The 25,859-nt window shown below is 38.5% G+C and overlaps 3 protein-coding genes across 11 annotated transcripts in view; 2 read left to right on the forward strand and 1 right to left on the reverse strand.

Moving 5' to 3' along the window:
* Ten-m (teneurin transmembrane protein Ten-m) overlaps positions 1 to 25,859 on the forward strand; it is a 499,088-nt gene that overhangs the window by 95,467 nt on the left and 377,762 nt on the right. The window lies entirely within an intron of this gene.
* On the reverse strand, positions 5,769 to 10,861 carry LOC105422990 (dietary and metabolic glutamate transporter-like). Of its 2 annotated transcripts, none has more exons than XM_089085524.1 (7): positions 10,601 to 10,861; positions 9,570 to 9,968; positions 8,815 to 9,091; positions 7,999 to 8,584; positions 7,639 to 7,771; positions 6,784 to 7,025; positions 5,769 to 6,373 (listed from the first exon to the last, which is right to left on the reverse strand). In XM_089085524.1, the coding sequence occupies exons 2-7, from the start codon at positions 9,571 to 9,573 to the stop codon at positions 6,194 to 6,196; spliced, it is 1,422 nt and encodes a 473-aa protein (XP_088941650.1). In that variant the 5' UTR covers positions 9,574 to 9,968; positions 10,601 to 10,861; the 3' UTR covers positions 5,769 to 6,193. The 2 variants fall into 2 exon arrangements, with proteins under 2 accessions (XP_088941650.1, XP_088941649.1); XM_089085523.1 differs by having other exon boundaries at positions 9,570 to 10,051.
* On the forward strand, positions 16,336 to 17,304 carry LOC105422989 (uncharacterized). Its single transcript, XM_011632603.2, has 2 exons — positions 16,336 to 16,673; positions 16,841 to 17,304. Exons 1-2 carry the CDS (start codon positions 16,614 to 16,616, stop codon positions 17,003 to 17,005), a joined length of 225 nt encoding a protein of 74 aa, XP_011630905.2. The 5' UTR covers positions 16,336 to 16,613; the 3' UTR covers positions 17,006 to 17,304.

Genomic DNA, 25,859 nt, shown 5'->3' on the forward strand with positions numbered 1-25,859 from the left:
TTCCTTGCATCGGCTTGTCACTCGTTATTGGGTTTGTTATTTTTCACGGGTTATTTGCGAGTATTCATGGCTCGGCGCGTTTGAACGTGAAAAAAAAAAAAAAAGATCGATCGTGCCGCACAGATTTGCGGAATTCCTCGGCCGCTAGTCGGACCCGCCCCGTCTCCGCGTGTCAAATGAAAATATGTCACTGCCAGTCGGTGGCAGTCGAAATCCGGACGCGGTGGCGTTCTCATCAGCATGCGAAAACTTTGTTATTTGTTTGAACACGTTAAATTATGCATGCGCAATATGCTGACGGCTTTCGACGGCATTTCGGGGGAGAAACGGAGGAGGACGCGCGAGTTTGGGCACGATCCGTGGGGGTAGTCGAAAGGATGGATGAAGGGATGACAGAGAGAAAGAGAGAGAGAGAAAGAGAGAGAGGCTAGGCAATGCCACAGAGAGGAGAGCGTGCGTGTCGAAAGGATGCAGCTTTTCTCTCAAACGTAATTGAAACAACAATAAAGTACGAACGCACAACAATGAACGCACCTAATAACCTCGAGCTCTTCGCCAGCTCTGTACCACGGCTTGAAAATGGAGAGATCTCGCGTCGACTTTGCCGTTCGAGGGGTGTAAAGATATGATTAAATTACGAGATACAAATTATTCGTCCTGTCCACTAAGCTTATGTCACGCGATCAACCATCTTACGACCGATCTTACCAGTTGACCCGAATTATAACTAATGTTAACAATTTTACTTAATTATTTAATATTTTGTATATTTACGAAGAGAATGAGATGTTTGTCACGTGCACAGGTGTCGACTTAAAACTATGTAGAGATCTGTATCTTGGATCGAGGGGCGTGTAGCGATGTTTCGCATGAGGATATAATTATGCGTCAAACGCAGAAGCGTTTTTCCAGCGTACATGCACACGTGCATATGTAATCTTGTTTTAAAAATTATAAAACTAATATATGCACAAAGAGAGAGCGAGCAAGAGAGAGAGAGAGAGAGAGAGAGAGAGAGAGAGAGAGAGAGAGAGAGAGAACGTATGGATACTTTGACATTCAGGATTTGTCGACAAAAAGATAATCCAGTAGCTGAAGCAGCACAAGAGTAAAAAGTAGGAATTGATCAAGCAACGGAACTCAGTAACAAAATTCAAAGTGTGACATATGTTACAGAGAGGATGCTTATTCGTAAACACGAATGGCATGATTTATTTGGATAGAATTAATATACATATTAGCAGAGATTAAAAAGTCACTAAACGGGGGCAAAAGCGGAGCGAGCCTGCGCGCGCAACGCAGAAAATGTTATATAAACTCAGACTGACAAGGGTGACGTATGTATGTATGTATGTATGTATGTATGTACGTGCGCGCATACGTATGAGTTAATGCGCCGTGGCGTGTGCGATGCACTTTTTTATCCGTCGACAAACGAACGGACGGACGTGACGTGGCCGCGCTAATCAAAATCCGATGCGGCAGCAACGACCGCCGATTAAGCGGTCTCTTCTGAAGCCTCCCTCCGTCACGAATCCGCGAAGCTGCAACGCGATTGGTCGATTTGACATAGGTCCGCGCGCGCTGGCCCTATATCCTGTGTGTATACTTCGAATATACATATTTATATGCAAGGCTTGGTACGCTCGCGGTCCGCTTTCGTGTCCACGTCGATCGTCCCGGAGCGACACGACCGGAATCTCCCTCTCTCCCCTCCCCCCGCCCTCTAACCTTCTCTTCCTCCTCCCGGGCCGGGTTACCGGTCCGTTTAAAATATGAAACGCGGTGACAGTTAAAATCTGCAGGAAGTTCATACAATGCAGTTAGACTGCGGGCTATGCCGCGAGAGAGGAAGCCGGTCAATTGGAAACGGGGTGACCGAGTTACGGGGCTCTCTCAAACTACTACCCCGTGCCGCGTGCGCGTTATCCCTCCGCATCCCTTGGCAACCTGGCGTATCAAGTTTCTTAGCGGAATCACCCCCCTCCTTCCTTCCCTCCCTGTCTTTCCCTTCGCGGTGTACTGCCAGATCTTCGCGATGCGCCGTAAGGAAAAGAGTCTTGATTCTCTGCGAGAAATCGTGCCTGGTGTTCGTCTCTGCGATAACCACCGGTGGATGACCCAGCTCACGTCCACAAACGTGCAACCGTTTCTTCGCTAATGTCGCTTCCCGTTCACGTAAAAGAATTTCGATATACTGAACGTAACCGTCAGGTTGACTAAGATCCGAGTAGGAAGGATCGCAATGAAGTCTTTCGTTCGACGCATTCGAGCCGGAGAAAAGACTTTGCTCACAGTGTGTCACAGTAATGATTATTTTATCGACAAGTTCAATGATTTATCTAGCTGATATTTTTTTTTTATATAAATTATATATTTTTATTGCTACTCTAATCGGTATCTTAAATCTCAAGTCAAGTTCCATGTGAACAATCGTTCCGTTTCTCAGCCGAGTAGTCTCGATAGTTCTGTAATCAAAAGACGACTATTGAACCGTCCACGTCTCTGGAAATATGAATTCCCGTTCTGGGTACCTCGCCTGATATACTCTTGAGACAAAATTCAAATAACGATTATACAGTCCTATAATGAACACGCAGAAGCGCACCTGAGTTCAAGCTAATCCAAGTGCAAGTACGTGACATTTCGGGACTTCAATAGTACACTCTCTCGCAATTGGAAAGTTAGAAAAGCCAAAACTCGACTTGATTTCTAGCGTTTCGAATTTTCTTGTGTTGTTTTTAAGAAATTAATATCAATTAATATCAAATTAATATCAAATAAATTTTTATTCGCATTTATTAACAAAACGATTAAATATTAATTATTCAATTATATCGTAAGAGATTAATCACTATAATATAATAATAATAATTATTACATAGATATTATCTCCAAGTGCTTCAGATAGGCAAAATTATTTATTTATAAGTGCTGCGATTAAGTGCTACATTAAATAGGTTATATTGCTCAAAATTTCGAAAAATGTTTGAACATGTTGATAATTGCTTGTTGATATTATAAGATAAAAATTTGACGCAGCATAATGGCGTAACGTCGATATCAGGATGGAAAGGATTAAAACGCGGTGTCATGTGAAATACGTTTACTATCTTGTTACAACGTCAATCAAAACGCACGGCAATAAATCATCAGCATACCATATCCCTCGGATCAAGCACCGAAAACTCTATACCACGTTGATAGCGCGTATACATATACAAATATAGGCATTACAATATTATCTTCCAGTAAACGTAATAAATTTTCGTAAACGCCGGCAGGTATTTTATATATGCGAAATATTTATCGCGCGGCGAGGTGTCCGAAATTAAATCGTTTCACCGCGCTATATCGAGGGAGATGATATAATAAAAGAACAGCGTACGGGTCAGCCATCTCGCCGTAAGGGTTCGGTAAAATCGAACGGGTATCGTTTGAATAGAGTGCACTTGGTCTTATTCGCCTCTTAAATTTACCATCCTCTCGTCGTAGTCGTCGTCGTCGTTGTCGTCGTCGTCGTCGTCGTCGTCGTTGTCGTCGTTTCTGACTTCCGTCTGGCGTACGACGCGCGAGCTCTTATTAAAGGTGGCGATTTATCGCTAGTAATAACGGTGCGGTCTGGTGCTGCTTGCCGGCGAATGTCTCTCCCTGCCAAGGTCTTCTCCGGGAAGAGCAAAAGCTAGCTCGTGGCGCGAAGAGGAAGAGGTCAGAGGGCAGAAACTGGAAAGTAAGGGTTTATTCGCGTAGCAGCCCCCCCCCCCCCATTTGGATAGGGGAAGGTGGATGATGCGCTTTCCTCCACCGTCTCTCGACAGTGTGTTATCAAGCGTGCGTTGAACGTGTGGCGCGCGCGCGCGCGCGCGCGTCCACGACGGGGTAGATTAACAATTCCTGACATTTTAGTGGCGCTCCGGATGCGTTAACGCCACTTCAAGTACCGGAGTGCCCGACTGTAACGAGCTCCAGGATTGATTAACCGCCTCTGTCGAGCGACCCGCAACTACGGACTACGTGCTTCTCTAAGCAAACGAGACGACGGCCCGACGAAAGATCCTCGGAACTTATAATTACCGCTTGATTAATCGCCATTTTGACAGATAACTCGGAAACGGAGGGAATTTTTCACTGACTCGTCGCTGTTGTGCGCGGATCGTCTACCGTATGCATCGATTAATCTTCTTAAAATATTGGACTATGTAAATTAGCTGCCGCGTCTACTGACTTTTCGGATAACCGATTCCGGGCAAATCGGTAGTCGCTAGTCATGTTAAAAACTAAAAGAAATAGGAAACATTTGTCATAATAAGAATATATCTTTCGAGCGTTCCTCAATAAACGCGAGGATATTTGGATTGATTCGACTAACTTCCTCTCGTTGGAATTTTTAAAATAACAAGACTATACAAAACAAGAATTTACGCGTAAATTTGAAAATTTGAAAATACAGAAAATAATTAAGAAGCTTTTTCACCGACACGTTTATTCTGATTACATACGATCGGATTATTATTATTGTTGAATATTAATTGTAAATTTTATGTGAAAAGCGTTCTAAAAGAAAATCTGGATCACGTTATTAGGCATGATAGATAGTAGCAGGTGTTTTCCCACATCACTGATGATTGAAACGATGGCTCGACCGGGGTTTGGACGGAGCATAAACATCGATAGACAGAACAGGTCACTTGCTCAATGGGTTAAGAAGACGAATAAGCATTATTCATACCATGAACGCTTATCCTTAAGTTATTCATCTCATGAATTAGTAAACATGATGAAGAGAAGCTCTGACTCGCGCATATCGGCCCATCCCTACAAGAAAGTTTAGCAGAATATCAAGTTGAAACGATTCTCTTGCCTCTTATGTTTATTTCGTTATCGGAAAATAGTAGTTTTGTAATCAATAAATTTAAAAGGATTATTATATTAAAAATTGTCACAAAATAATTCTTTTATAGAAACGTTTTACATATTATTCTCCTTCATCATATTCACTTTACGTATTGAGATACGTATTATTTTAAGAAATAAATTAAATTAAAATGTTAAAATTATATAGAGAGGATATTTGTCGACGAAGGTAATCTGATTTTTTAAATTTTCCAAGATAATTTCCAATATTTTCTAGATTGAAAACAAAATCTGATAGATACGGTTGAACGTGCATATTATATTTATCTCGTTTCCTTCAATCTTTCCTAATAAAATTTTCAAAGAATTTCCAAAGAAATAGAAGGGTCTCGATATTCTCACATTCAAAATTGCTCAAGCTTCCAACGCAATTGTCAGTAATATTTAAAGAAAAGAGGAAATGATTTAGCAAAGAGAGCAATAGTTGCTCGCGTCTCATCATCGAAGCGTGCGACTGTAGGATGGAAATAGATTACAAACGTAATATTTCAACTGTCGTAAATATTCCGCACTGCTGGTGTTGGCAGCATGTATGGCCCTTTCGTGCTGTCATTTTGTTTCCTTCCAACAACTGACAGTTGCAACGAAGCGATCTAATTGGGATAAAAAAAATTTTGTACCAGGTGGCCCTAATTAGTTATCCGTTATTAAGGATGGTCTCGCGATCCTAATTATCTCAGCGTAAACCATGACACGTCGAAAATAGCATCCTCAAGATTTCTGCGAATGTTAGAAATTTTGCATGTCATTAAAGTCATCAATATCAAATGAATTATGTATCACATATTTTTTATTTTCTCAATATAGGCTTTCCTTTTTCTTAGGTTCTTCCATTAAATAAATAAAAACAATCGTAAAAGTGAATGAGATTATATATTAAATTTCTTGCATACGTATATACATAAATCTATTGCCAGATTTTCTTTTTGAAATATATATTTAACAAAATATTTATCAACATATAGATATATCAAAGATATCTATACATATCTATATATATTTATACATATAATTAAGTATTACATCCGCTGAATCTCAATAGATTTATCGAAAATAAGTGTAATGAGATGTATCAAAATATAAAAAAAGAATTAATTTATAAATATAAGGAATGTTACATAGAAATTATGAACTTCTTAATATGTGAGATTTTATGATAAATTAATTATGCAATTTATCTAAATTATATATTTTGCCTAGCAAGTAAAATAAATTTTTGTAGAAAAATATATTTCTCTTGATTTTTTTAAAATAAAGATTGTATAGGGATAGTCTCAATTTAAGTCTTCGTTTCTTGTTCTTGTGGTTGTTGTGCTTCGTCGACATCCCAGTTTTCGTCCGGCATCGGATAATTCCACTCTTGAATTTTGGCTGATCCAAAAATGGCAAATATTATGAAAGCAGAAATTTGGCAGACAACAGTAATCCAGAATGCAACCCTCCAACGTGCCATAGTGTGCTATAAAAAGTTATGCATTAATACTGAAATAAATAACGACAATATAAACACATTATTTTTACGACTGTACTTCAAAAGAGATAAAATTTACTACATCAGAATTATTGCAATATTACAACAAGTAAATAATATAACATTAAAATTCTTATTTTAAAGATTTTGGGTCACAATAAAATTGACTTTGCAGTTAATTACGCAAGAATTGATGTCTTTTAAAATGAATATCAACTTAATTTTTTTATATTGGGTTAAAGTCGTTTCATCTTTCGTAAAACTTCAAGAAAGTGGAATCTCCATACATATAAAACTCATAAAAAATTCAAGAAATTGACGATTATGTCACGTTGTTCTTAACGGACATTTCTTCCTTTTTTTTTTCCTTAATCACATATAAAAAAATGTTCACTTACTCCTTCTGCTACAAGAGCACCAACTATCGGTGGTAGAATAAAAGCAGAAATAGTGCCCGGTGTATTCGTAATGCCCATGAGAATTCCTGCATAATTCGGGGCTAGATCATTCTGATTACAAAGATGACCAACAAATATAGCACCACAGATCACTAGACTGAGGGTTAGTAATACAGTCGATGCTACACGGTCGCAACCAATATATGCGATTATAATGAGAAGTATGCTAGGTGGTACTGTGCCTAAAAGAAAGAGAAATATGTACATTGGATGTATTAAATATATTAAATATATCGAGAATATTTATAAATTATATAAAAGTTAACAGGACATATGATACAAATTGATTTATATCAATTATAATATAACTTTTACAAAAATAAAATGATTCACTATAAAGTTACTGAAAATTACAGTAACAGAAATAACAGTGTCACATGTATTATTCGAAATCACGACCGGTCGTACGAGTCACATGGGAAATTTGCAAACAATACTTTATTTTTCATTAATATGTATAATCGAAGTCTAAATATTTAAGTTATATTGTTACATCCGCTAATGCTGATGTAAAAAAAAGAGGTAGAAAAATATTATCTTATCTTATTAATTAAAATAGAATATACATATGTGCACTTTAATACAATTATTATTATAATTATACTAAAAAGAGAGAGATCATATTTTCTCGAGTTTTTTCATGAATACAAAAATTCTCTTGTCTACAAAATTATTTTTTAATCTATTATAAATGTGAATTATGTTTCCATATGACGACAAAAGTATATAATAATGGCATGAAACAAAAGTATATTTATAAAACTATATTATATGGATTTTATTTCAAATACATACTTATAAATACCGCAGTTTTACGTGCCATTGTTTGCGACCATAAACCTTTTTCTCGTCCCCAATCTAGAATTCTTCCAAGTGCTGGATTCATAAAGGCGTGCAGAAGATACGGCGTGCAAACAATACTAGCATTCTATAAAGTATTTCGAGAAAAAAATTTACACATGTCATAAAGAGTAAAATAATATTATTGTATACGTGAAATGTAAAATACGTATTATTTTACTCGTAATATTATTTTGCTCGTAATATCTCTTGGATTTAATATAACTTGAAATAATAATATACGTATAACATAATACAAGAAGAAATTAAATATTATAATTATAAATTATAATATTATCCCCATTACACACTCACCGTTGTAATATCGTATCTTAATATCTTGTTCATGTAAAGCGGCAATTGGGTGAGTAGGAAATACCAAACAAAGTTGCCCAAGGTATTTGTAGCGAGCAAAGCCAAAAATGGTACCGATGTAAATATACTTTTCCATGGGACCTTCATCTTTGAAGAGCCAGGCGGACGATGGCCATATGAGCTCACGATGAGCGATCTTTCCTGTTCCGTTATATATTTTTGCTCTTCCGGACAATCGGCGAAAAATATGTAAAAGATGACGCACCAGATCAACGGTAGCGTTCCGTGGATGTAAAAGATAGCTTCCCAGCCCACGTAATTTAATATCATTCCCGAGGTAAGAATAGATATCACCGTGCCGAGCGATGTTCCGGCGTATATAATGCCGACCCACATGGTTTTCTCCTCGTATACGACCCATGTTCCCAGAAGAACGTTTACTACAGGAAGATTCGCTGCGCTCATAAGACCGGTCAAAAATCTCACGAAGTACAGCACATATAACTCGTTGGCCGAAACCGGTACCAATATCGTTAAGATTCCATTCGCCAGCACGCAGATTAACAATACTAATTTCGTGTCGAACCTGCAGACCGATAGATTTCATTTGACACAATTGGAAAGCTATATATGCCTTGATAATAAATAACATTACTTATAAACTATTATTATACATATGTTAAATTCTCTAATCCTCAAAACAGTAATTATTTATTGACAATATAAATGTACGTCGTGTGTAATATTGTGTTTGTATATAAAAAGAACTCTTTATATTATACAAAATATAAGATTTAAATTAAAATGTAGCCTCACCGATCCGCCAAATATCCCGATGGAAACATACCAACGAGATATCCAGCAAAATATATGCTAATGACGAGACCTTGTTCGCTCGCCGTCCATTCGAATGGACCATCGATGTCGGCTTCCTCAGGAACATCGAATTCTGGACATTCGTCCGACCAATCCGGTACACCAGGTTTTTTTTTTACCATACCAATGATAGCCGTCGCGATATTCACCTTCAGACCGTAAATGATCATGTTCGCAATGCATAGCATTATTGCAAACAAGTATCGTACGCGTATTTCTAAAGCCAAAATTGTAAAAGATATGTGAAAAGATATTTACTAAAAAGTGGAATAAAACTTGTTTGTTTAATTTATAATAGAACTTAATAAATCACTTGCTATGACAATGATTACGTGCCAGAATGCGAGAGAAAGTGAGAGAAAGTAAGAGAAACAGAGAGAAGAGAATCATTAAATATGTATTATTTTTATATTACAATGCACCACGCCGAAATGCTAAAAAAAAATCCGTCTTCTATAAAAATTTATAATTATAATGTAGATTTTTGCAATAAAAAGGATACCAAATAAGTGATTCAAGACAAATAATGATGAAACGATAAAATTTATTAGTTATACATAGAAAAATTAAATTACATAAATGTCCTTTATATAAGTAAGTATTCATTTTATAACGAATAACAAAATCATTGCTTTGCAACTGTTTGCAACTATTAATCGTATACTGCTAATGAGACAAAAAAGTTCTTTTCTTACCCATCGTTCTGAATATTCAATGCGACCTCGATTAATGAATCGATGACATCGATGACCATCACAATCGTTTCAAATCGTTACACCAGTATCGCCGTTTTCGTCATTTGTTTTTGTGTCGATACGATTCACGAATTCAGTTTGGTCCGATCGTACATCCGTACAAACGGCTCGATGACGACTATCGAATTATATCGCCGACGATGAGACGGCACCCATGCACGATACTCAGATTCCTCCTCCACGAATATCTTTCTAGATATATTAAGTCTCGACGTCGAGCATTCCTATCGATGCGAGATTACAGACCGCAGCGAGAAGCACACTGTCATTCACTTGTAAAGTCAATACAGTTCGAGGCTTCACTGCCTTACTCAATTCCGCTAATAAATATGTTATTCCCTATGCCAGACGATGACAGTTGCGCGTATTATTCATATACTCATGATCACAATGTTGCCACGTAGCCCAAAACGATTTCGGGCCTGCACAAACAGTACAATATATATATATATAAAAAAAAAACAGATATTTTCGTCAAAGACATTTTTTAATATTTTTCATATGTTTGAAATAACAAATATACTAAAAGTGAATTTTCAATGTGTCGCATATAAGCAATATCCAATTTGCGATATTGATTTTAATTTTCCAATTTTAACATCATATGTGTTTACTAAATATATCTGCTAAATAAGATAATGTTCTTACTCAATTTTCTTATATCGCAATGCAACACTCTCGAGCTGATAATACTTTAAAAAGCATTACTATAAATATGTATCTTTTTATACTTAATGTTTATTAATATGTTAATATGTATTTATTAACACTTCCAATTTATAGAAATCGTTTATGTCCAAATTTATTGAAATCTTTATTTATAACATTTTTAGATATTCACAGGCTATTTTGAGATTATTTATAAGCATTTAAGAATTTTACAATTCAAAAATTTTTTATAATAAAAATGTTTTCAATAAAAATGTAGAAATTATTGAATAAATGAATAATTTTATTAATTTAATATTTACCTAAAGTTTTCCTTTTCTTTTCGTTAAATTAAAAAAAGATCATGAGACAGCTTCAAAACATGGTATAAACACACGTACAATGTATTAGATAAGTTTTAAACACTAATAGAGAGAAAAAAAATGATAATAGATGTACAAGGAAAAAAATATGAGTGATGTCCGCAGACACTGGAACTAGATATAATTCAACGTGTGTGAGTCGCGTTACGAAAGACAGTGCGACACGAGTTGCGGTCCCGACGGTCACACGAGCACTAAACCAAACTATGGAAGCGCGGCTGCGTTTTAACTTTCAATAATTTGCACGTAAATGATGATTTCATAATGTGGAACAACATCGCCTTGTATTTGCTGAATCATTACATAAAATCATTTAGAACAATTTTTTCATATCTGCCGTTTACAATACTCTCTACTCACGTGCGATGCAATTTACACAATTACTTAATGTAATTACACGATTACATTGAAAAAAATTGAATAAGTGAATCTTGCCGAGAGTTTACTAAATGTAAAAACTGTGCTAATAATTAGCGGAATAACGTTGTGAAGTAATTCAATCACTCGCACTTGATCGTTTAACTTGGTTGCGTAAATTGATCATCTTTATTTTCAAGGTCCTTCACTTCTTTTTACAAACGATTTCTTGAAAGCCTCGCCAAGGCAGCATTAATCGTAGTCGGCGCATTCATTTTTTAAAACCGGTCTTTGTGGCAGTCCGGGCGTTATTTATATTGTGTTATTCCCGCGATAATTAAAACCAAGCGTGCCTGCATTGATTACACAAGCGCAGACGACATCATTTCATCTCCGTTAACGGCCCGACGACGGCAAGGTCTTACTCGCGTGATATCCAATGTGAATGTTCAACTCATTATCTCGGTAGGCTGCCAACATCGAAACTCGAGTCTCTTTCCTCTTGCCGTGATACGGTGGCACGTGATAGTATTCTTAACGGACATTCGTTGGCGAGACGTCGATGATGTTTATGGGCTGAGGATAATGGGGTCTCCCCCGGCGAGCCCATGTCCAAACGGATGAGGAACGTCTCTAGCCCGGGACTCCCTGCCGATCGCGACCATAGCCTTGAATATCTGTGCATTCAACATGTAGTAACTCCCACGAATTATATTTAACGCATACGTGTCATATTTTCCCGCTTAGCGCGCCTAGATAAACTAGATAAGTTAGATAAAAATGGAATTAAGATATTATTTTAGTTACATGTTATGTTGCATGTTAAGGTCATTAATAAATAAACACTCTTGTTCATATAGATTATTTTATCAATTATTTATTATCACAACTTTTTACATGGTAAATGTGAAAATGATAGCAATAGTTTACATTTGGATAATTTTAGAATTTATTATAAGCGAATCTCTTCCTATATCATAAATATTAGAATAATGCATTTATTATACCTTAATATGGTATCTGTGGTGTATTTGTGAAAGATAATCTGCCAGATGGACTGGTTTTACTTTTATCATAAAGAGCAAATATTCTTACGTAACAAAATGTAAGGAAACTAGAGTGAGAAAGAGAGAGAATGAGAAAGAATGCAAATATTGATTAAAGATATAAAATAATGTTCACAGATGATTTTCCAGCTTTCAGAAATTTATATATTTCCTCGCGCGATTGTTACGTAAGCTGTGCGTTATCGAGACAGTGAGTATGTATATCTAATACATTAGAGCATATAATCTCACAGATGCATATAATAAATAATGAATTATTTATGTATTTAGCATAGATAACAGATAGCATAGATAGAACGTTACTTGTTGTTCTCTACATCCTTGATGTCATAGAAGATATTCTCGTGCTTCAATTAATGAAGCATTAAACTGATCTGTTTATCTACATGTAAAATTATTATTGATCTCAATAGAATACGAATGACGAGTGAAGCAGTCTGTTTTTAAATATTGTGTGAGAGAACATCACTCGCGATAATGCGCCTATGTAGGTCGATCTATGACGTCGAGATAATTTGCGTAACGCACTTATCGCGCAACGGTCGAGACTTGCGCGTAACAGACTCCTTTAGAACTTCTAAATATTACATGCGCCGCATCTACACGTTACATTCTTACATATTATATTTTTACGTGGTACATAAAGTATTCTGTTCGACAACGGAATTTTTAACGCAGCGCTGTACCGCATTACATATACGTCTTGCTTTCTTTTTCGGTGCAAACCGCATACGTTTCTGCACCGTTCGCCGCCCGATGGGTAGTGGCGAACACAAAACGGTGGACAATAACGTCGCCACCGACCATCACAATATTTTTACCAGAGACCGCCGGTCTCTTTCGTGCGGTAAGCATGTGACAAGCGTGACGAAACGTTCGTAGAAACGAGAAGCGTACAGAAGTGGTTGCTGTGGCAGTCTCGTGACAACGACGACGACGACGACGACGACGACGACGACGATGACGACGTCGACGAAGCTTGGAGACGCACGAGTTGCCATCATCCTTGCGTCTCTTCTGGGCTTATTCGGCCCAGCGCACACCTGCATTCGTGCCGGGGTGAATGCTCGCGCACATATCTGCTAGAGGAATATGGCAGGTTGAGATGGGGGAAGCGGGGAATCCACTCGAGAAAACGCAAAGCTTCGCACACCGGTAAAAATGGATACGTCGTCGTCGCACCCGGGGAAAGGAAGAGAGGAAAGAGGAAAAATACGAGGAGACCAAAACAAAAAAAAAAAAGAAAAAATCGGTAGGGGCACTCGAAAATGAAAAAAAGAGCATCTGACATTACACGACATTTTGCGTCGATTAAAGAATGCGAAGCACTCTTGGGCGCGACAGAACAATAATGATGATCGCGGTGGTCGATTAGCGCGGCACAAACGCTTGAAAATCACAGAATGGGATTGGACCGCGAAGGATTCAGGACACTTCAGCCCCATCGTCGCCACCGCCATCGCCACCGCTTCGTATTGTCCAGGCATTTCGGGACTTGCTGACTTTGTCCGCAGTGTAAACACGCTGAGCACAACTCTCAGACCGCCGCTACTCGAGACAGACCCGTCAAAGACCGGTATTCCTCGCCGACCGAACACCAATTAACTGCCGGCTGCAGGTTGAAGCAGGTTGACCGTGCTAACGAGCACGATGCCCTTTTTAATGCTCTTTAATTTCCGTCCACTGTTGGGACCACCTACTACGAAAGAACGTCGACCTCATATTTATTTCAGTTGACCTATATATATATGATCCATATTATATTAAATTATATTCAAAGGCTAAAGAGTAATTGAAATTTGTCTATCAATTTATAACAGAAATTCTAAAACGGCACATAGGATTAGATACACGTTTATCGTTTGTCAAACAGATATCGCAGAGTAAACTAACGAAGTTTCAACAATCTTAATTTTTTTCTCTTCTTTCTGCAGATGTTCAACAAAATGTAGAAAACAGTGCCAACTCTATTAAATTTCCTTATAATCTTGTAGTTATTTTTTTTTTTTTTTTATTACGATGCGATGAATAATGAAAGACAGCATTGAAGAAACAGGAAAGTTGCAGTACTTTTTAATATTGTCGATTATCTCTCACACACCAAGCGTCGGCTCAAGTTTCCAAAGAAATCAGAACCGTGTATAAATAATATCCGAGAACGCGTCTAATTTGCAAATCAGAGGAAACGATTTCCAAACAATGACACGAAACGTGCGATTGAGGAAACGAAGCGGGACAAAAAGTAATATATCACCTCGCGCACTATCTTCCATGAAGTCTATACCGCCCGAAGCGTGCTGGAGCGTACGGTGCACGCGCGTTTTTCGCGTTGCATTTAAACGAAACGGACAGGTTCCATCGCGCTCGAACGCACGAGGAGGAGCGAGCCTCCGCTGAGCGCACGCGCGACATGCATTGCCCCGCGAGATGGGGAAAAAAAAAAGAAAAAAAAAAGAAGGGAATACACACAGGAGACGAAGAGGTGATATATGCGGACATTAGTTATACACGAGATGTATGAGGTTTTGCGGCGTCACTCTGCCACTGTCAGATTCCGGCGCGGTGCTCGTCCCGACATAATCGGGACGACCCATATTTCCCCACTGCAATGCGTCAAGCCCCCCCCCCCCCGTTGCGATTCCCCGTTTCGTACCTTCATTTTTCACTACCGCTCGTGATCTCTCCCGCGCCCAAATTCACCTTCCATGTCGTCGCGAGCGTCTCCACACCGTTTCTCCACATCCACCGCCGCCGCCTCGCCATCTCCCTTTCATCCCTCGCGGCACACGGCCCGCCGGCGTCGCGACGATTGTACATCGCTTCCGGTGAAATTCTCCTCCTCGATAGAATACGGGGGTCCCGATCGAGACGAATCGATTCGCGAAATGCCGCTGGCACGGCTGGAACGGCAGTCAAAGCGTCGTAGTAAATATTGGCCGACCATTTTCTATCTATTTCCGATGCTACGAGCGCACCTACTTTGATAAGCGAGCTGGCGCTACGAAGTAGTGAAACTGAAATCGACGGCCACGCACTAAATTTTCTCTATCGATACGTGAAAAAAAGAAAACACAATCCAAATAAAAAGAAAGAATTATGAGGTGCTTGCTGAATCTATAGTTTCATACCTTAAATTTCGAATTCTGAAAAGAAACATTTTTCTGGTTGATTTATATTTCGAGAGGACGATTGAAAATTTCATTGAATATGAAGCTGTATGATCTTGGTTAAATAATATATCATTATCATGATCTTGCATTCATCGATCGCAGCGCGATGCTTTTGTGAATGTATGTAAAAACTATAAGCAGAGCTGCTTCTGGAACTTTTTCTAGAGGAATATTGGATTATTACTAGGGGGGAGAAGAGAAAGCACACACCAGACAGCTATCCTGATGAAGACTGTCAATATCGATTTTTTTCTTAGAAAATGAAAAATGCAACTGTTGCTTCGTAAAATATATGCACTTTATCTTATGCCCTGGAAAACGTATGCGTCATGACATTACCAAGACGATGGCGCTATTGAACAGCCATAAAACGTTTGTTTGTTTGATGAGTTTACACAGCTTTCATAGTCAACGGCAGCAGTCGGTCGACCGACTGTCACTGAATGAAATGCTAATGATGACGGATGACCGAGAATCTCTTTCTTCTGCTTGATTTGCAACGAAAAAGGATGTCGGTTATTTGTCTGCAGTAGCCGAGTTATTGAGAAGTTACACATTTCCATGTTATACCTTATAAAATATTTTGTAATTAAACGTAATTCATTAAGACTTTGATATTTATTTTATGTGATAAACATTATTATCCGTGCTTACAACAAAGTATCGCTTATGCAAACATAAGTTACATAAATCATCGACACAATTATTTCCTCGCAATTTCTCCGTCTTCTCTAATGTCATAATCCAACATTATTAACAAAGTTCGCATTAATTGAATATACGATCCAACAAAATGAAACATAAATATGTAAATGTAATGAAATAATGAATTTCATAAAATAACTAGAATACTGTTTATCTTACATTTTTCTCAATAATCAGAGAATTTGAACATTGATTGTATACATAATGTAAAATAATAATCGGTATATTTAAAATATTATTTATTCTAATATATATATATATATATATATATATATATATATATATTAATTATTCATTTGCATATAAGTTGAAACAAAAAATGCTTGTATTTTTAGTAGGTGAAGGGCGCCTGTTTTGTGTCTGACTTGTATTTCGTATATCTATATATACTTATGTGAGTCTGTATGTGTTAGTTTGACATCTTTACGAATGTGGGACAATTTTGTCACCACACTTGGAAGAGTACATAATAGCATTTCATAGAATTGTCAGTACCTAATTGTCACAATGCATAACTATCAGACAAGTGGTCGTACAAAAGACGTATTATTCGATACGAATAATAAGAAATAGGTCAATATTCATAAGCTCGATATAAAAATGCTCTGGCTGTAATGACAGAAGTCGAGTTGAGAGTAAGCAAATCTAGTAAACATGCGTACGGCAGTGCTGTTTCTACTCTTTGTCGTGGCTTGCGCCATGGTCAAAGAGGCCGTAAGTATTAATCATAATTAAATCCTTAATTTTCTTTTGTAGAACAAGATAATAAGTTATAAATTTTAATTATAAATTTTAATTATAATAAGTTCTAAATTTAATTTTTAATATATATCGTAAATTTAATATTATATTTCAATTTGTATCATGTCTTTCATTCATAGAATTCGGAACCAGGATTTTTTGAGGATATTTTGTATCACTGCCCATTGTTAAGCCATTTTTTCTCAAAGAAAGACTGTTGCTGTGATGATGACCACAGTTGTTGCACTACTACTACCACCACCACTACCACTACTACTGCACCTTCCAACAACACGGCTGGCTAGGCTGGGAAGAGAAGAAAGCTCTGGATTATTACAAATTATTACAACAACTCGTCAGATATAGCAAAGCAAAATGCAACACGAAATGACAAACAAATATGAGTTTATAATGAATATATTTGAATATATATAATATGACGACGATGAATAATGCAATGTACATATAAACATGCTAATATCAGATTCTGTCTAACAAATGGCTAAATATTTTCGTAAAATCTAGGAAATATTAATACTCTTATCTTTGATATATTCTTTGAAGATAATATTAATTACAATGCGTATATAATATACATGTATGAATCGACAACAAAATAAATTGTATAATAATAAAAATGCATAAAATAAAATTAATTTGAGTAATTATTAATTTATTATAAGTATATATTACCTGTTATAAAGAATTTCTTTATCGTTATTCTCTGAATAAATACATTTCACAAAAACTTCAAGTAAAAGCTATGAAATAATTCATTAATTTAGATAATTAATCTGATCTGATAATATTTCATTAAATATTTATGCATAACGCAAATGTCAATGACAATCGCATAATTTCAATTTCTAATTATGATAATATGGTTTACGCATTAAAAAAATAAATTAAATTTGCATTTAATATCTTTATATGTGACTTCTTTATAACGCGAGATATATCAATTATGAAATCAATACATCGAAATATGAATCTCTCTGCAAATATTTATCTTTAATCAAAACCATCTGTATGAAACATGATTATTATGTTGCTCTTATCTTTCGCTGACGGCCAAAAAATTTGACGTTAACATAATTATTCAGAAAATCTGACACATATTCTTTTTAATATTATTACACACCACAAACTACGTACTTTGGCCTCTTTTAGAAGATTAATGAAATAAATTATTAACGTAACGCGATGAAATCTACCTTGAAGCTGAGATAAGACAAAGGAAGCACAATAACGTCTGAAAATATATCATATTCGTCGGTGAATGTTCTTAAGTCTCTCAGTGGCGAGGCGTATCATCCCTTAGTCGACTTCATGACTTATTGTTGAAATGAAAGCGGTCTCGAGGGGCTTGAAGGAAAAAGAGTTACGCGTAACGTCTCCACTCGGACGAAGTTCAAACGGGGTAATATACCCGAAGGGTATACGAACACCTTTATCGCATTAAGAGCGACGAGCTGCCGTCTGGACGTACGCGTGAGACTATACCCCCCCCCCCCCCTAATCTGACCTGTACGCGCGTCTGCTCTCACGGACACGTCACGGGGCTCATCGCGTTTCGAATCAAACCGAAATGTCTTGCGTATCTCGAACGCGAGCGATATGATCCTCTTAATGTGTCCCGAGGCTCACGAGTATTATAATATTCTCCTCTCCCTCCCTCTTTCTTCCGCCGATCGTCTGTCCACAGTGCCCTCGGGATCACCCTCCGTTTAAGCCGGACGACGAAGCCCCGACGAACATCGGCTTACATGCATACTGATGCGTCGCGCACGCGGATACGTATTAATATGTTAATACGATGCCGCCAGAGATTATGTGAGACTGTTTGATATTACAGCTGCTATTCGTTTGCCTCCGCGCGATCGGCCCTTTGTCGAATATTTTCGCTTTTGTATTCGATGAGATACGTCGATGGAGATACATATTTATAAAAATATTCGACCGGTTAATATAGAGAATGAAAGATTACATTTGTATTCTTTTATATAGGATGAAACGCTCTCGCAGAAAAAAAAGAACAGATGTTACTTTATTACTTCGACTACTTTTTTTTTCTCAGTCATTTCGACGTTGTTCTCCAACTGATTCAACATTGAGTTTGCACATATTTGACTAGTGGTAGTAGTTACTTTACTGTGTGTGTTAACGCAGAGTAAACCGAAAATAAATTCAAATAAAAGGATTGAAAGTTTTAATAATTTCGTAACTTCTCTTTGACGTTGTAAGTTTTCTCGATCTCTCATGACAGACTTAACGTCTTCGCGAATTGCGATCATGAATTGCGGTCACAACCTCGAGAAATAGTTCGCGCTGTCTCGCGCAGTTCGCCGGCGTTCGCTTTTCCGGTACGGTTTTCTTAAGATCGTTGTAAGCTGTCGACTGCGAAGAAGGAGCTCCCTGTCGCAAAACGACGCGCACGATTCTGACGCCTCGCGCCAGCAAGAATGCGGCGTCAGCTAAGCACATTCGTAAGCTTGCCGCGTTATGACATTCCTACATCGCGAGAGAGAGGATATGAGGGTAGAGAACAGCGAGAGATGTGACGCGGCGTCTTGTTAACGGCACACGATGTCCTCATTATCGCGACTGACGATGATGACGATGCAGGTACTGCGTGATGCGAAGTGGATTCTTCGCTCTTTGAATGATGAAGGCGCGAGAGCGAGATGAGCAAGTGGGGAATATACGGGGAAAACTGTGGACTCATTAAGATGGTCTGGTATTTGTTAAGGACGAGGGACGTTTACATTTCTAAGAGAGGAAAGACATTTTAGTGTCTTTAGGAGAATTCAGTAATTTCCCAAAGTAATATACATTATCCATAAAAACATAAAATATAATTCCCTTTTTTGAAAGTCGACGAAGCAAAGTTAAAAATGTTATTGTTGGAAAAATGTATGTGTCTACAAAAACTGTGACAACAAGCAATTTTTATTTAAAACCAGTTTATTAAAGTCGACGAACATCCAACGGAAGCATATATTTTCTATCATATATTAAAGTTCGTATAAAAATCACAAATATCGATCTGCGTTGGCTTCAGCTTAATATAAAAGTTATTTCGCTATTTCCAGATCGTTAATAATTCCACGAGAAAAGAATTGTTGTAGCTACCTACAATTATTAACATTATTAGCTTGAATATATTATCTTAGGATAAACCTTAGCTTATATCTTATGTAATTTCAGTAGACGTCCAATCTCAAGTTTCCATCTTATAAGTCGTGCACGAACAATGTCGTTATATATTGAAGCGAATACACAAACAAAACGTCGTTTTTAATATTCCATATCTCTACCATCGGAAATCTTTGGCATCCCGCAGAGAGACACGGTACTGTCTATAGCAAGCGAGGAATGAATTAAAGTATCTGCAGAGACTTTGTTTCCCGCGATAGCATTCCGAAGCCAAAGGGCTCGTGATTTCTTCGATCGATAATCATCCTCCTGTATCGCACGTTCCTTTGCCCGTCCATTTAACGATCAATTTCTGTTGCGAAGCTATAAAATTAAATTACCAATCTTTTCAGCATCAGATTACACAAAGAACAATAATTTTTTACATATGTGTACACACAGATATCGAAAATGATTCACCGAGAAAAATAACTGTTTGTCAGCCGAAGAAATACGAGGCTGTAACGAAGTGTTGGGCGCTATCGATCTTCGCCGCGGCTCGTTCCCGCGTCATTAATCCTAAATAAGGTTTATAAGATAAAGTGGAATGGGTTTGCGAAGGTCAATAAATCTGGAGGAAACGGTAAATTTGTTTCGTACTCCAGATTCATGGATGCGCGATACTTACGAAAGCTGCTTTTACAACGATTTTTATTTTTTGCTCCTAATGTATCTTTTAAGATTCTAAAACTCCAGTGATATTTCGCATATTTGAAATTTTATATTTATTTGATAAAAATATCTCGCATGCATTTTGGTTCAAATTACGTGACGTAGCTATTTAATTAAGTACATAATTGTTGTTTGTATCTTTTGTATTTGTCAGTACGTAATATCCATGTCAGAGGCATCACGGATTTGCTGCATGCTTTTTAGCAATTGGTTAACAACCCCGATTCTCATTATTCCAAGCGAAACGTAACACGCTCCGGCACGACTTATTATGCTGCGCGCCCTGAAATTACGAGGCGGGCCTCGACGGGACCATTCAAGCAATTTCATAGGGAACTATCTCATCGGCAATATGAAATTTCACGGCATCTCGTACTATGTTACCCTTCTCAAGCCATGATGTTACCATAAATATTCAGGTACTGTTTCTGACCCAGACAGGTAACAATCCCGCTTTATGAGAATTTGCAAAACACATGTACGTGGGTAAGCATGTACGTAATAGTTTTTTACGTCTCTCGACTTTATATAGAAGTGTCTTTATTCTTTCAAAGCCACTTTAAATTGATAACTGTTGATAACTCGATGATAATAATATTGATAATAATAATAATAATAATAATAATATACGATGAATGAAGATCCTTCCTTAAAAGTTAAACGAGATTAAATTTCTTTTATCAGTTGCATAATTTGTGATTCGCCAAATTCGAACTCTCGCGAATGAAATAGCGTTTAAATTTCACGTCCGGCGTAGACCGCCGATAAGGTCTTCGGGGTTCACGGAAGGATCGGAAGGGCCACGCCCTGCTCGCATTGCTCGTTATTCACGGCGTGAAGGTGCTCCATCTCTCTCGCGCGCTCAGATCTCCTCCATGAATCTTATCCGGGCCGCGGGTCTCCTCGTTAAATCTCGCCAATCAGATATATATCGGGGATGCGAGGCGGTTTCGTGGTCGGGCGGTCGCTGCCCGTTTACACCGGGTAAAATACTGCGTCGGCAGATGCTCGCCTCGCGAGCTTAACCCTCTCTCGATTCTTCAGCGGCTGCGGTGGCGGCGGCAACGGCGGCGCATGCACTATGTTTATGGTGTACGTTGTCCGCGCCTTGTATACTGTAGGTTCTCCTACGATTTTGTGTGAGGAGTAACAACCAACCAGCCAGCCATGCAACCAGCCAGCCCAGCGTCGGTGTGTTTCTGGCGCGTTGTTGGAAGAGCGACCGCGCCGCAACTTCCCGCCTCCGCTTGCTCGTGGCGGTGGCTCCCTCGGGCCACCTTCTCATTATCCGTTGGTGATGGTGGCTGCGGGATAGCGGTGGTGATAGTGATGACGACGACGACGGCGGCAGCGGCGGCGGCGGCGGCGACGGCGGCGGCGACGACGGCGGCGGCGGCGGCGGTGGTTGCACTGGTGGTAGTGATGGTCCCGAGTAGTAGTGGTAGTCGCGTCCGTAATGGCAGTTCCGTCGCAACAAAGGAATCGTTATTAAGCGTCGACCCGCCCGGGGACGCACCTTCCTGGACAGTCCCCGTGAGAGGAGATGGATACGCTCCATCCAACCTATTGTACGTCGTCGCGCGAATTCCGTCGAGGATAATTTTTAAAAGAAACCACGATTTTCTACGCGACGTTACCCCGTCTCCCTTTGCATCCCCGCAAGTTCTTTTCCGCAGTCCGCAATATTTTTCCCGACATTACGAGAGAGAAACACTTTCTCCATGCGCGTCTTCCTGTCGTACGACGATAACCCGTTCTCCGACTCATCTCTCATGGCGCAGCCGCGCGCGGGCACTGAGATGCCAGATACGAGGTGAAGAAAAATGCGCCGGACTGATCTAATAGACTTCCTCCCGGCCGAGTATCTAGACGAAAACGATTTCGTCTTGGATTAAAGGTGAGATATCGGACGGGCGCAATTGCATCCTTAGATCTTCAAGCTGCGTTGCTTTCTCCGTGATGTATTTTCGTCATTAGGTCTCGAGAAACGTAACCGTATCCAGGCATCGTTAGCGTTATTGCACATTCTATCTAATTACTGATCAGGTTAAAATATATTTACCGGAATTTTCTTTATCGGATCGCGCATTAAAAGGGATCCTGACACAATCCTTCTCGAGATCGAGATTACAGAAAATACGAGAGGAAAATCTTGATCAAAACTCTTTGATGTAAATTTCGTTGGAGAAAAAGAAGGAAGAAGGACGTGTATAAAAAATAGAGTAGGTCAAACTTCTACGACGTTCTAATACACGTATAAAGAAGACTTAAAAAGGCTTATTTTTTTAAAAAAGTAGACAGCTGTTACGGTAGTTTCTTGTCTAAGACACATTTAAGTAAGTAATAGGTAGATTTTCGAACTTGCTTCATAAATTATACATTTTTCACACGTCGATATTGCTCAGTGCCGAATTATTTTACTTCTACATGACAACTATGTTTATAAATGTATATATAAATGGATAACATATAAAAATAAAAAGAAATAATCTAAAGATTAAAACGTTAGTTGAACGACAGCGCTAATTTGAATTAGTTAAAAATTATTGCTTGTTTCGAGGGAAAAAGCGTGCCGTCCATATTTTGCCTTAATTTTTCTACTTCCGCCAGCCGCCAAACTTCATTCTCTATACCTTTTTGGAGGCACTCGGTTTAACCGGATTCTAGATAATTCACTTCCTTGCTCCTCGTCGTAACAGGACATTAACGAAATTAACGTGTGCGCTCGAGGTAAGATAAAATTTATATCGTACGCGAGAGATAATGCGCGCGGTAGTCGTCGAACATTATGCGTTGAATGTAAAAAGCTGTCGGATGCACGTTTCAAAACGACAAATTTCCATACAGCTGTTTAGCAACAATGTGGAGTATTTCTCGCATAGACGTCTGTATTTTAATTTTCACAGAAAGAGAGATGTAGAAATGTTTATAATATCATAAATTATGAAATGCTGTAATACGATTTTTTTTAGGAGCGTACTAGACATACATTTCTGTCTTTACAAATTTCATCTTCCACCTTTCTCTTGAGCGGTTTTGTTTTAGATTGCATTATTAATTAATGTTCTCGCTAGCAATTACTCACTGTCAAACGTGACGTAAGTTTAGACAAAAATTTTGAAAAGAAGATAGATAGCGTCCATTATATGCATATAATATATAGAGAGGGTGATAAATGATTTTATAATAGATAAACATAGAAAGATACATTTACCATGAAACTGATATACGTCGATAAATATTAGCCATTCAATTAAAACGTTATAGATAACAGCAAGCCGCTTACGTATGCATTTCTTGATATATTGAAAAGAGATAAAATGTTTCTTCGCTTTAATTCCGTTAGATAAGATCTACGAGATTTGCAGTTGTTACTTTGTACAACCGATAATAAGGAAAATTATGCTATTACGAGCTGTCGACACCTGTCGACGGCACCTTTCGTCGAAGAATTTTTTCAGATACTCCGTTCGTGATTAGATGTCTTGTTAGCCGAAGATTTGTGATGCGTTCTGCCTCATTAAGACATAGTGTAGGCAATTGTCCCATGTAAACCTGTGTTTTGGCCTCCCTTAATCGGCGTAAAATTCCATGGCATTAGGAATTTCAGCAGGCACTTTGGGGCAACGTGTCCGCCGTAATCAGCTCCGAAATGTCGATCCTTGCTCGTTACTGGACTCCCCTAAGCATAGGTTACACCAAAAATGTAGTCTATCAGAACTACGATTACGGCACCGATTGCGAAGTTTCGACACTCGCGAAAGGCGAAGGCTGAATTAAAACGCTTGTAATCGATATCTCGAAACAGGAATCGTTGTTGCAAATTACCGTTTGAAACGGCACGGATATATCGTTTCACTGTCGATAAAATATCTCTTATCTCGTTGGCTCGAACGACGCGCTGCTTCCCGTATTAATGCGTTTGTGGTTTCTCATATATCATCTATTTGCAGAAACTTGTGTCAATCTAACGATAATGGAGTTAACCATTATTAAAGTTCTTTCATGCTGACGAGTTATTAGTACCAGTAAATGTCATGATTCGTTCAAACGAGAGACAGGTAAAGTTCAGTGAACTGATGTAATATGAAACTCACGGAATTACGTGTAATATTTAACTGCATGGAGAAGACGATAAGAATTTTGATACAAAAAAATCTTATAACCGGTTTATATTATAATTTACGCTTTTATTTTAGGTTTAAATCTAAAAATCATTGAGAAACAAACAATAATGTCTTGCACAATATTCCGTTCATTATTACAGTCATTTATAAAGTGATTTTTAACTAATTCACGTAAATCTTGCACTGAGCAATATTTTAATACACGGGATTTTCGCACGAAAAATAATATCTCCGTATAATCATTAATTTCGTTATTTGGTTTCGTTCATCGATTCGAAGTGAGCAAACGTTACTCTTTTACGCTATTTGTATATTACGTATTGCGGGAAATTGATTGCCTCAACCATTTTTGAGACTACACGGTTTAAAAACACTTAGCACCAGTGAAACCGTCGAAACACGATACGGCGATTAAATGCGGAACAACGACCGGAAATTCGTTGTTTCGTTTTGGTAATACCGCGAGCGAGTGAGTGCCAGAGAGAGAGAGAGAGAGAGAGAGAGAGAGAGAGAGAGAGAGAGAGAGAGAGAGAGAGAGAGAGAGAGAGAGAGAGAGAGAGAGAGAGAGAGAGAGAGAGAGAGAGAGAGAGAGAGAGAGAGAGAGGAAAGAGAGAGGAAGAGGAAAAGAGGGAAAGGAAATGGCAGAGGGGTGTTATGCTGGCGGAGAGTGAACCGGATTAAAGCCGCATCAAAAGCGGGATGGATATATAATTACATTAGCTCATACTATCGGGTGGAAATAACAGGTTAGACGCAGCCGAGAGACCGGCGCGCACGTGGTAATTAGCTTGTATCGGGTTCATAAGCTGCGTTGTCAGTGAATGGACGATGAAAGAGAGAGAGAGAGAGAGAGAGAGAGAGAGAGAGAGAGAGAGAGAGAGAGAGAGAGAGAGAGAGAGAGAGAGAGAGAGAGAGAGTGTGTGTGCGTGTGTGTGTGTGTGACTGAGTGAGAGAGAGCGTACGCCTGCAAACACATTAGAATCTAATGACATGCTATTACATTTCGGGACGATCGTGGAAGGCGTCGTACCAAAGATCTCACGTCACGTCGTGCCGCGTCGTCCCCCAAAACGAGGAGGGAGCGGGCAAACGCTCTTTCGCTTCGGTCCTAGCGCGCCACGTTTACTCTCTATCCTCTCCGATACATCTACATCTCGTTAGACCG

This window comes from Pogonomyrmex barbatus, unplaced genomic scaffold (genome assembly GCF_055798465.1).
Source record: "Pogonomyrmex barbatus isolate J1 unplaced genomic scaffold, ASM5579846v1 scaffold10, whole genome shotgun sequence".
Classification (NCBI taxonomy): Eukaryota; Metazoa; Arthropoda; class Insecta; order Hymenoptera; family Formicidae; genus Pogonomyrmex; species Pogonomyrmex barbatus.

Bases quoted from the DNA above. Each gene is read 5' to 3' on its own strand.
- LOC105422990 (XM_089085524.1), bottom strand. The intron at 7,772-7,998 runs GTGAGTGTGTAA...AATACTTTATAG, and splicing joins TAAGATACGATATTACAACG to AATGCTAGTATTGTTTGCAC. The intron at 7,026-7,638 runs GTATGTATTTGA...TCTTTCTTTTAG, and splicing joins TAAAACTGCGGTATTTATAA to GCACAGTACCACCTAGCATA.
- LOC105422989 (XM_011632603.2), top strand. From the start codon at position 16,614: ATGCGTACGGCAGTGCTGTTTCTACTCTTTGTCGTGGCTTGCGCCATG. The intron at 16,674-16,840 runs GTAAGTATTAAT...TTTCATTCATAG, and splicing joins GCGCCATGGTCAAAGAGGCC to AATTCGGAACCAGGATTTTT.